Genomic DNA, 13,028 nt, shown 5'->3' on the forward strand with positions numbered 1-13,028 from the left:
ACCAATATTTTTTTTATTAGAGGCATATTAAGCATACATCAAAAAAATACAGGAATGCAACTAGTCAAAATAAGCTCACAAGCCTCAAAAATCAAACACTAATGAAAACAAAAAGAGAACAATCAGGTATCAAATTTGCCCTACACAAAAATTTCTAAGCAGTCTCTAACAAAACTCTACTGTGACGGCCTACAGCCACAGTCTTTGGTGGAATATTAGTGTATCCTACAGCATAACACCCCCCCCCCCCCCCCCCCCGCTTTCTACATGCCAGCATATAAATAACAATGCTTAATGCCTGCAGAAAAGCTCTGAGATCTTTTATTTAAGGTTTTGCAGAATACTAAGTGTACTCGAGATTCTTTACCCTGACCTTCAGTTTCTAATGCCTTCTGGCAGTAAAGCACCACAGAATGTGATTTAACACCTATTGCCCAGGCTCCTCTCTCTCTTTACCCATTTCCAGGAAAAGAAAAGTGGACACGGGTTTGTTATAAAAATTTTCTCATTTAAAATACATCACACAATACTTAGAACTCAGTATGTGCTATGATTTGATCTTTTTTTTTCCCCTGGGTTTACTCATCCATTCTGTTAAAGAAAAACTGAACCGCAGGGAAAGTTTCTTTCCCAAACTGCCCAAGGCAAACTGAGACATTGGCTGCACTTGAGGAGGCTCCAAGTGACTGAACACTCACTGACCATAAGCTAATAATGACAACAGTTTTCCATTAAATGCAAATAATGAAGATAGCATATGTGTGGCATATGATTTCCTTAAAAATAAATGTTATAGAAACAACCTGAAATGATTATTCAAGCAAATATGGTAAATCTCTTGAGATGAGGGGAAATGGTCATTATAGTATGGATACCAACAATTAAGTTACTGGTTTTTGGTCAGGCAATGAAAACTTGAGGTAAAATGTCTTCCTAAGGACAAATAGAGGTGGCCCAGAATAAGAACTACTGACGGCTGGATGGAAAAACAACTTTTAAATGACTCAGAAACAAACAAAAAACTGAATTATGTGCAGTTACATTCAAATAACTCAAAATTCATTCAATGTAACTTGATCTTCTGGAGTGACTTCAGTCAAAAGTACCAATTTAACTTATCTCTAGGAAACGTCCCAAATAACATGATAGAGATCAATCTTCATAATTGTGCAGTCTCCTACAGTGTTTAGTCAGCAAATGAATTACTTCATCTAGGAAAAATTGTAATGAATTTTAGTTTTTCTCCTTCACAAAAATACCGTACCACTGTTTTCATGATACACCTCACTTGCCTATTTAAAGCTATCTGATGGTCTTGCTAGAACAATCTAGTTCTCTCTCACCCCTTCCTCTGGAATGGCTACTAGATATTTGGGTGTTTTATACCTAACATTACCTTTTGTATAAGCATTCTCTACATGGTTTGAAACAAACAATGCTTTACATATTAAATATCTGAGTATATATATATACACGTCTGCCAAATACAGAGAGTTTTCAATCTGAGTTTTATTTTCCAACTTTTCTCAACAGTACGTGGCCAAATTCTTCCAAATTCTTATTATTAAAATGGTAAATGTTTCAAAAATTTAATTGCATAATAAAAGACAAATGTGAGGAATTTACAAGCAAGTATCACACAACTGGTTCCAGTTGAACTTAATCTTTTCCAATGCCACATATCAGTGTTATTCAAAATACATCATTTGCATGGAAGATCATCAGATTAAAAATACCATAGAGATTTCTCTGGTTTTAAATGCAAATGCATTCAGGAACTCCTTCAGTAACATACACATCAAGTTCCACAGCTGATTAAGTCCTTTAAACTCTCCTCATTGTGATGCTGTATTTTATAATCTTCCACGTGTACATGCCTGAAGACATGAGACTGGTTAATCGTACCTCAAGTTAACGATTTCACTAAAATCTTTAAGAACAAAAGAATACTGCAACTTACTGCTCTCAGCTTTTTCATGTGTCTTGTTATTTGAAGTTCTTAAAGTGGCAGATCTTGAAGAGCTGTGACTATGTAAACTGTTCCACTTTTCTTTTAAAAAGTCTTCTAAACCCACGTGGATGAAAATTAAGACGCAATTCAAAATTTAAGTCATATAACTCTTTAGAGTTTGAAGCAATTTTTGAGATGTTGAGATCGATGTGGTTTCTTTAGAGGCTCCAACAATAAGCTGGATGGTCTCTAAATTTTAATACTGTTGCTGATTAGATTCATTTAGCAGCTGAGCCCAGTTAACCTAGGAGAACAGAGTAGACTTCAGTTGCATGCTGATGGCCCAGAAAAATATCTCTATATAATCTGGAAAAGTTAGCTACAAAAATATGTTTATGCATAGGCACTTGCTCATTTAATTCTATCAAAAAAAAACCCCAAATAAAGAAACAAAAACCCCCACATAAGTCTCAAATTCACAATTTTAAAATTAAATAGTTTTGGGGAACTGTCACTAAATCTTTTAAAAAAAAAAATGTGGGAAGACTATGCCCAAAGTTTCAAGCTGAGCATAAAATTATGCACAAAGACAAAATTTTGTTGCAAATATTTACTCAAAAAGTAATAATTTACAGCAGTGCTTTAACAGCTGTTCAAAACATTTAACATTCATTAGAAACAAAACTGTAAGTCAAAAGCACATTCTGAATGTTTCAAATGGAGCAATGAAGTCATAAGAGCAAGCTACCATTAATCATATGCATTCCTACATCTAGCTGCTAACTAGAAGACAAAAAAAAAAAACCCAAAACCAAAAAAAAATCAAACCAAAACCAGCAGCCATCTTTCTGTACACAATTTAGACTACAAAAAGTCCTGAAATTGAACTGTACAATTCTACTTTATATGCCCTTGTGTCCTTTTTGTAACAGTTAGCCAGTAGCAGCTGCAAAATGGCAGAATGCATACCAGTTGGTGTTTCCAGTTTGGGGTTTTCCTTCTTTTTGCTTGCGACAGTTTTTACATTAAACCGTACTTTGGTGTGACTTACAGACCATTCCTACAGGTCTACGGCTAAGAATAATTAAAACAATGGTAAAAGCCTAACAGCTATAGTACTTTCAGCAGTATGTTCTACTTTATACAATTACGTTCGTTATTTCTGCACAGTCTGCACACTGAAAACCCCGCAAGTATATATTTTTATTGTAATAATTCCACTTTCACTGAAAGTTTATTAAGGTAAGCTTACAGCCTGGCAGGATTACACCTGTACAGAGGTGCATAGACTCATATAATTCTGTTTACATGCTTTTACAGACAGGAATGTGACACCAAGTCCAAAGGGTTATGTTTACCCAAATTATCAGCAGACCAATAACCATCATTACAAGCGTGCTCCATTTCAGCATCAGAAGTGAATTCATACTAAATTCCACTGTTTAATGATATTCACACTGAAGGATTTAAAAAAATATTTTCTTGGCAAACAAATCACCTTATCCTGGGCTAGTTAACTATAAAAATTAGAATTTATTCCTCCTTTGAAATGTCAATCTAATAAGACATATCACATCCAAGAGACAGGAAGATATATTTGAACGTTACCTTTTGTAAATTTAGTTAATTCAGTTGTACATACACATACATGCGATCTTCATATGCAAAACTTCCCTTTAGTGTCTCTTTCTCTCCTCCCTCCCCCCCCTTTTTATTTTTAATAATTAGCATCAATGAGCACACTCATCAGGAATGGTCCATGGTGTTCTTACCATTGTTTATAACAAACAATAAAATTAAGATAATTTCAGCTTGCTTCATTTTCATCTGTCTTGTTTACAGTTGTTTCCATTCTGTTGGGACTGCTTTCTTTAGAAGTCTCCTCTGCTTGTTCAGAGAGTTGTCCAGCTTTCTTTGATGAAGGTGCAACATTACCTTTTTGAAGAATTTCAGTAGCTTCATGCTCTAGTACCTCTGATGGAGTCAAAGGCTCCAAATGAATACTGCCTTGTTCACTAATGTCTGAACTAACGGACTCAGGTTCATCTCTTTTTCTCAAGAACTGCTCAAAACTAACATCTTCACCCAATGTTAATTTTAAGTCCCTTGTGTTCACTGCTGAAAGTGTAGTTTCATCCAAGCTATGTACTTTAGTCTGCTCATTCAAGATAACATTATCTGAACTTTGGCAAGTTTTCAACTCACTTTCATCATGAATACATTTTTGTTTCTCATCTACTAATTTTTTGTTATTATCTGAATCACAACATGCTCCTTTCTCATGCAAAGGATTCTTTGAGCTGTTGTCAGGGAGTTCCAAACTAGGAACATTTTCTGTATTTGACAATGATGAGTTTTCTTCATTCTTTTCAACTGATGCAACTTTTTTAGTTTGATTTCTATTGCATTCTTTTGTTTCGTCTGAAGAGTCATGCTCCTGTTTGCTGGAAAAAAAAACAAAACAGGTTATTTTTATAACAAATGAAATAAAGCAACACATGGCTGTACTCTGCAAAGTGACACTCAAAGTGATGTTGTAGATTTCCTATTTGTTATTTCTCAGAATTTTTCATAGCAAGATGGGCTGAATTTAATTAACAGCTGCATTTTTCTTACCTATTTACAAACTCAACTTTGTACTTAGCAGTCAATTAGTACTCTTTAGTTCTTGCATTTCATCTCCAGAAAGGAAGGTTGTCTCCTTTGTGTGACACATGGAATTTTCCAAAATACAATGTTAAGTTCCTCTACCTGCACAGCCTCTTTGACACAGATGCAGGTACATCTACTTGGAAACTTTTATTGATGATGTGCAAGAAAAAGAAGCCAGTTCATACCTTTATACCGTCATACTGACTCTGCAATACTAATTAGAGTAAAGCGAGAAAAAAGCTAACAGTTGGAAATCTAAATTAAATGAAATCTGAAATTTAGTTGAGCAACTACAAATTTGGATTCACTGAAAAAGTGAATCTGTTAAGTAGCATTTTCAGTCACTTTCCAGCGTAAAACTGTATGTTTATAAAAAGGAAATATAGATCAGTACTGAATTAAGCAAGTAAAAATGAGAATCTTGCTGTATAATAAAATCTAAAACACAGCATATGAACTTTGTAGACAAACTGATTGTTTAAATTTTGTATTATTTCCAAAAAAGCCACATGCATGCAGTGCTTTAGAGTGACCAGGAAAAAAGAAAAAATCAGAATGCTGCAAAGAAAGTCTGTACTGTATACTTCAAACACCATCTGTACCCACAAAAATACAAAATAGTCTGGTCATATTGCTGTATGCAATTTGCTCATATGTTCATATTCCAACAGTCAAAATCCTAAATACTAGTTTCTAATATTTCTCTTCATTTGTTATAGGAACACCAGCTTCTCCCATCCTTTCAACAATGGAGCTCAATTTTTGCTGTAAAGATTTAAATTTGGTAAAAGTTCAATATAATTTCTAATCCATTCAAAATTTTTCAGAATAAAAAGTAGCTCAAATTACCTAAAATTATGATGGTGAGAAACAAAATAAAGTGGGGGGGTGGGTGGGGAGATGGAAGAACAACAGTTGGTCTGATTTCAGATATAAATTCTACATAGTAAGTGAAATTAGGAGCAAATAAGTCTCCCAAATTAACTTTTAAAATTTAAAACTTAAATTGAAAATAGTCTCTGAACAGTGACATGCAGACAAAAGATGTGAGAGATACAATATCACCAAATATTTCATTAATCAAAATGCATTTATACTTTATTTCTTCAAATAGTTTTAAAAATGGTTTGAAATAATTTTTAGCTAGAACCACTTTTAACATTACCTAAAAGCAACAGACAGTTCCAGGACTCTTAAAAGGAATAACCAATTTCCTGCTACTATGTTTTTATGATATATTTTCAAGCTGAAAGTCTAGACATGTTGTTCTACTGATCCAGGAATTTAAAACAATTCACGTGATTCGCCCATACGCTAAATGATATTGAGTTCTACAGAAAATGGTTATTCTGGAAGAGGTGCTACATACTACAAACATTCAGAAATCTGTTTTCAAGTTTTACTTTCACTTAAATAAACTAATCCAAGAATATTCCATTTCCTACTTCAAATTTAAGTCAGAGGAATATTTTTGAGTAGGGCTGAGATATCCTTGAGTGGTGAAATCTTACCGGTCACTGAGGTAATCATAAGAATCTTTTCATCCTGTTACACTGATTTTTCATTTATAATAAGGAATTAACTCAAGAGATAGGCCAACCTCTTTACCTAATTACAACCTGTATTTGCTACTTGTATCAAACAAAGGGTTTTTTTCATTTATTGGACTATCTAAACCAGTAAACGACATTCTCGAATATACAAACAAATTTTCTATCCAAGTTCTTCTCCTCCCTCTCAAACTCCTAGAAAAAAGGGGAAAAAGGGTAATATTCGAGGGAAAACTCAAAACTAAGTTCCAGCACAAAAGCCAACACTCAGAAACACCCATCAGCTGTGGCTGACATAACTGGTCTTGCCATAACTGTTCCTAATTACCTCATCTGTTCTGAGAAACACTTAAGCTATACAGAGCCGTATAGAGGCTAGTGAATATTTAGAATTGTTTTCATATGAAAATCCAGTCAACTTTTCATGAAACAGTGTATATACATGACCTTTAGCTACTACTTTTCAACAAGCAGCTTGAGGGTGAGGTGTAGTTGCAGAGTTAACAAGATTATGCTTTATGTAGGAAGTTTTGAACACAGATATGCAAAAAAAAAAAAAAGGGGGTTTAAATAAAGGGATGACTAATGCCTCATTAGCACACACAGAGCAGTGTTTCCACACTGGAAATGCTAGATGGATTACATATATGTACACACACACACTCACACCAAGAAACTCTTCAAAGGACAAATCTGCCCTTAACATATAAAAGGAATCCATCACAGTCTCCCTCACTTCTAGTAACCAAAATCCCAGCTTCATCCAAACTCAGCCTCTCATTCTCTCTCATTTTTGGCAAAACACAGGAAGGGAGGGAGAAGAAGTGGGGAGAAAGAAAAGAAAGATCTATATACGTTCATCTCTCACGCGGAAACATGCTGTCTCCTATCAGCATACCTTCCCATGAGTCATTTATACCCAATAAAACAGAGTATAAAAATAAAATCAAACAAGTTTTTGCACAACAATCACCATCACAAAAACAATTATCCACAAAAAACAGTGATCCTTTAGATCGCTAAGCACAACAGTAAGTTCATTTAGATGGAACAGTTCTCCAGTGAAATAATTTACCTCTGCTGAGAACTGCAGACAAACAAACAAAACCTAGCAATTGTGACGCACTAAAATCCCACAATAAAAAGAAAAATCATAGGATTTCAAGAAATCATTCTGTTTGTAAGTCAGTAGCTGAAAAAGAATAGCCTTCCATCCAATATTAGGAATGAAACGTATTCTTACTACTCTATGTGCAAACAATACTGGTTACAGTGTAAGAAAACTAAAAATTCAGACATCAAAAAGACCGGAAAATGCGAGAATGATAATAACTGTATTATATAGAAAGGAGGATTTCAGTGAACAGTTAGAATGTAAAATCTGACTTTTGTTTAATGAAAACAATGAACCCATTTTCTAAAGCATGATACAAACTGTGGCTAGACTATCAAATATGGGCTATACTAATGAACTAGCTGCCATATTGTCTATATGAAATCAGGTTTTAGAATAAGACTACTTCAAGGGAGTAGCATAAGACATAATTTTGAATCCAAGAGATGAGTCTACCAGGTGCAAACACACACCCATCCCAAGCTACAGAAGCCTAGAAATTAAAAGGACTTTTTTCCTGTTTCTCATTGCATAGAAAATGTAAGATTTGAGTGCCAAGTGAGGCTGAGGGAAGCTAGGCTCTGAATATTTGTTGTTTTAAAATCCTACTACCTCAAATTTTTTTGCTGCTCTTTACTATACATATTCACTTAACTCTGAGTATTTTATTATTTTATATTGGTATTTTATATTAAGATTTTAAAAATCATTCAGGGAAAAATTCTACAGCAAGAAAGAAAAAAATCATACAACTTCAGAACAGAACTATAAACAAGTGACATTTACACATCTGCATACAGAGCAGTTGCAAAGTATGCGCAAACACACCTTCAATCTGTGGAAAAGTATTTCCAAGTAACAAAACCTGTATTACAGCTGCATTTACATTAACAGTTGGTGTGAGACACCACCATGGTTTTGAGGCACATTCCTTGATTGTTCCCACGCACTGGTTTGGTTTACAGAGCAGTTCTGAGATATGCAAACTAGATTTCATTTTGAGGAAAATGAACTGGAAGCTCTGATCCACAAGTGCTCCAACTCCTAATGGAGCTGTGTCCTCAAGAGTCCAAACCAACAACGGGTGTTCCACACAGCTCTGAGTATGTGCACAGTATGGGCATTCTGTCCAGGGAACACAAGTCTGGTCTAAAATAACACCTCTGAACTACAGTGCAGTGAAGATGCAGGATTCTCAGAATCAACTGCTTTCACCTACTGATCTGCTCCTGCAGCACTAATTGCTTGCTAATATCAATGTAACTACCTTGGCTTAATAACAGAGGAAAGTGTTTGAGGACTGAGAATCTCTGGTGCTAGAGCTACGATACTCCAGATGTCTGTCTTAAAGCCCAAAAAGTAGTATCAAACAAAGTTTTAACAGAAAACACAGAACAGATATATATATTAAAATTATTTTTGTCTACTTAAACATTGGGAGAAAGTAATACATCATATTCAATTAGAATTACAGTGACTGTTTACTAATCCATAGCTTAAAGACAGAGTTAGGTTCCAATACCTGAACCATTTAGTCTCAATTCTTAAGCAAGCATTTTAAGTGAAAGTAAAATTTCTAATTATTTGGCCCACACTGCATATGACTAGAATAAAGAGAGATAAAGCAGAACCTTTTCTAAGAAGAAAAGTAACCTACAGAGAGGCTTTGAAAGCAGTTAGCTTTTTTTTGTAAAGGCACTATAAACGCATATATAACAAATAACTACAATTATGTTTTGACTAAGCTTTTAAAGGTTAAATTTGCACCAACGATTGTAAAAGATCACTAACTGGAATAAGACATTTCAGGCTGTGGGATCTGGAGTAATAATTTAGATGAATTATATGAGGTATAAGTCTGCCCACAATATGCACCAAAAGAAACGTATAAGATTTCAATTATTTCCCCAGACTGACAAAAAATTCCACAATTTTGTCTATTTTTTTAAGTGTAGAGCTATAATTGTTAGCTACCCAACAATTTCACATATTTGCTCTGCTAAGAATTTGGTTGACTATGCTTTCCACAAATGACACAGGTTTTTAAAAACCTAAATGAATATCTAAGAATTAACATTTTATACTGTATTTTAAAATTGTTTCCCAACTGCCCCACTAATAATTAATTCATATGCAATACTATAAAAAAATGCTTCTTTTAACAATCTGTACAATTTATTTAATGTCTTATGAACCTTGACTAATTTGCAGTTTAAGCGTTACTAAGAATGTGTTTTGACACGTGGAACCTAAATTCTACATGTCTGTTGAGTAAGTACATTACGACTGCCGTTCAAAATTTTCTATCATAGAAAATACACATTATGAAAATACTAATTAAATACTTTTGCCCAATTACCTGAGAAATAACACAGCATGTGTTATTTTATGTACCTGATTTCAAGATGCAGCTGATCATTGTATTTACCTTTCAAAAGCTGGTGTTTCTGTTTTTCCTTCAGATATACTAGGTCTTGAAATTTTCTGTAATAATTAATGATATTTCTTTTATTTTACATTCATGAGCAACTGATTACAATATAAAGTTGTAGAAATAATTTCACACTGACATTCCCATAAATCTGCTATGTAGCAGAGACTGAGCATGGATCTGAGCACAGATGTTTGCAAATAGTCTTCCAAGTTAAAAAAAACCAACAAAAAACCCCCAGAAACAAAGCAAAACTTTAAAGCTACTCTTGTAGCCTTTTTCATATACGTAATTTCACTTATGCCTTATTGAATAGGATGCAAACTAAGTCTGGACAGCTTGTTATTTGGAGGGGAAAAAAAATCCTGAACTAAACTTGTGTTTTGCTAGCAAAAAAAAGAAAGCAAAAAAAGCAAAGGAAAAGCAAGAAAGCCAAAGTTGAGCTGAGTATATTTTTTAAGCATTACACAGTGTTTTAGTCCTACCAGTGCTACTACATTAAGTATAAGGAAGATTCTTAAAGTGCTCGTCACAGAAGAAACTTTTGAGTCTCTATTAAAACTTATCCGATGAAATAACTTCTTAACTCTAAACAACATGAACAAAAGCAATTCCCCCCCCCCTTTTTAGAACAATAGAAAAGCAAGTGAGTGAAAACTGCCATTTGGAAACAGCCACACCAGTCTTCTAAAGGCATCTCCTATGCTGCAGGGCATCTTGCCCATATAATCTTATTCTCATTTAGGAAATTGTAAGTGCCTAAGTGACAAAATTAAGAAATTAAACTTTTTTCTGTCTGAATAAGACTGTAAGTTAATTTTGGTTTTAAAATAGAAAAGGTCACTGTACATAAAGACAAACATTTTAAATGATTATTTGTATCACAACCTCTTAAATATTTAAAACTGTGTAAACAATGTTACGTACTTTTAGCGTAGTATTTTTTTCCCCCCACAGAGGTGGTATATTTTGTTTCAATGAAGCCAAATTATGCAAGTATTTTAAAACTGTATGGTAAAATTAAGCTTATTCTATCTTCTAAAATACCCTTTGCTATACTTCTATCATACTTTGTTATATTTCTGTCATACGAAACCCATACACATATGACCCATGCTAAGAAACAATTTCTGACTTAAAATTACTGCACTCTACTTCCTACTACAGAACCTCCTTCCCTATCCAGCATCCTCCTCTGCCCTGGCTGACCATATTTCCCCCTGGGAACTACCAGAAAAGGAAGATTTCCTGGCTTACCTCTCTGAGTTTTAAATGCTATGTTTTTAAACAACCTGATTCATCAATTTATATTTTTGGTTCTTCAGCACCCTAGGGGTCTGTCCTTTGACCTCCTGCTGTGTATTTCAACAAACAGCCAAAATGTCAAGCATCTGGCTGCAGCAAAATAACAGGCATTCCATAGCACCTTGGAAAAAAACAGAGGTTCCACATGGCCCAGATCACACTGAACGGCAACTAACTGTTCTGAAAGGTCTTGGTTCAGATGTCCTGTAAGCGCAGAGAACTAACACCAGAGTAGCCTATTCTGTCTGTATTCTCCATCTTTTCCAACCATAAGGGCTAGGGTGTGTGGGTTGGGTTTTTTTGTTTTGTTTTAGTTTGGATTTGGGGGAGATGTTGCATTTTTTGTTTTATTTTCAATTTTGTGGAGCAAAAAATGCAAATTCCACATCTTCGATAATGAAACAAAAAAAAAAAAGAAAGAAAAACTAAGAGAAAACACACCTGACGTGGTAATGGAGTCTATGGAAAGAAAAGGTGTTACTGTGTATGTTTGAGAATCTTGCTTAACGCTGCTGAATGAAGATGAACAGTCTTCTCACATTTCTACAAAATCATTGCTTGTGTTAAAAAACCTCACCAACCCCTTTGCATTTTGGAAAGCAGGCAAGCAGTGTTACAAGAAAAATCTTTACTAGGTCTGAGGACTTCTCCCACTCTCTTACCGGCTGGGATTTCTCTAACAGATTGCCCTTTTTGAAGGGCAACAGAAAGACAACTTCTTACGGAAGAAAATGCTGTAAAATCAGAATCCAAAGATGATATTTTTGAAAAAAGTTAAGACGACGTACTGTGAGATCATTTAGCTTCCTGATAGGCAGAAAGCAGGGGAAAATTTGTACACATGTTTAAAAAACCATTCCTTCATTGGAGCCTGGCATACAAATCAACCAGAACGGACTGACTGCAAACTGGAAATCTTTGGGTGTGGCAGACACACTACAGGTGTCCCTCCAACACTGCTGTACCTTTTTGTAGCAAAACACAGAAAGCTAGATTTTTGCACTATGCATATCTTCTGAACACCATGACCCAGTAGCGTATGTATAGTTAAAAAAGAATTGTCTTGGATCTTCAAACTAGTTATGAAGTTCAGAGATATTGTTAGATTGTGTGGAGAAAAGAAAAGACATTACCTCCAACTTAGCTTCTCTCTCTCTAATGGAGATTTCGGTCTTTAACCTAGTGGATAACGAATTAAGATTCAATGTTTTAAAATACTGTATGGTTAAAATAGAGATAAGGATGAAGATACTTACAGTAAGAAAGCCACATGGTAATCTGGAATCAATTTTTGAAGTTGATACTTATTTTTAATAAGCTTAGATGTACTTCAGAGTTCCAGAAGAGCATTTCAGAATTTTAAAATGTTTTATTGGGTATACAGAAATGGTAAGATAAACTTGTTTCATGTAACCTGTTCCAGTTATCTCACACCTCATGAAAACCAAGAAGCAACAGTTAAGATGGTTAGCAATACTTTTATTCTAGTGCTTACTGCAATTCTACATGAGGAATAATCTCCTCACCATAAACCATGACTGAAGTATTTAAGATCTGAAATGATAAATTTGCTGAAATGCCCTTTTTAAAAGTGCATAAAGCTACATCATGACCCAACAAAAACATTCTGCAAAACAAGCTCAGTTTTCTTTTAATTGTCTACCATAACCCAAATACCCAGAGCACAGCTGTAGTTTACTTTAGGGCAACTGTAAAACATCGCAGCTGACCTCCAACTACTATTTGGAGGAGATACTTCCCTCAAAATACCTTCACAGGCACAGTCCATACATTAGATGAGCTATAAATTATTGAAATTTATTGACTTTTAAAACCACATTAATTAAACAGCTTATCACAACATCACTAAAATTGATTTTCTGTGTTTCTATAAGAAAATGCTACCGCAGAGATAGCAAAAGTATGTCTCCTACAAAACCTTAAGTCATCAGTTCTAACATAAAATCTAACCTTTCAAAGGTTTCCTATAAAAAAAGAAAAACTGAACAAAACCCTCAAAGTTGC

At 34.5% G+C, this 13,028-nt stretch overlaps 1 protein-coding gene across 4 annotated transcripts in view; it reads right to left on the minus strand.

Moving 5' to 3' along the window:
- ZNF280D (zinc finger protein 280D) overlaps positions 1–13,028 on the minus strand; it is a 68,982-nt gene that overhangs the window by 13,341 nt on the left and 42,613 nt on the right. The window contains exons 18-20 of one of the 4 annotated variants that reach the window (XM_076348253.1): positions 12,137–12,182; positions 9,696–9,751; positions 1,961–4,395 (exon numbers count right to left, since the gene is read on the minus strand). In XM_076348253.1, the coding sequence (XP_076204368.1) occupies positions 3,759–4,395; positions 9,696–9,751; positions 12,137–12,182 (739 nt within the window). In that variant the 3' untranslated portion in view covers positions 1,961–3,758. Of the gene's footprint in view, positions 1–1,489; positions 4,396–9,695; positions 9,752–12,136; positions 12,183–13,028 lie in introns of those variants that run through there. The other 3 variants (XM_076348252.1, XM_076348255.1, XM_076348254.1) reach the window with 3 other exon arrangements.

The sequence above is a fragment of the Aptenodytes patagonicus genome, chromosome 10 (assembly GCF_965638725.1).
Source record: "Aptenodytes patagonicus chromosome 10, bAptPat1.pri.cur, whole genome shotgun sequence".
Taxonomy (NCBI): domain Eukaryota; kingdom Metazoa; phylum Chordata; class Aves; order Sphenisciformes; family Spheniscidae; genus Aptenodytes; species Aptenodytes patagonicus.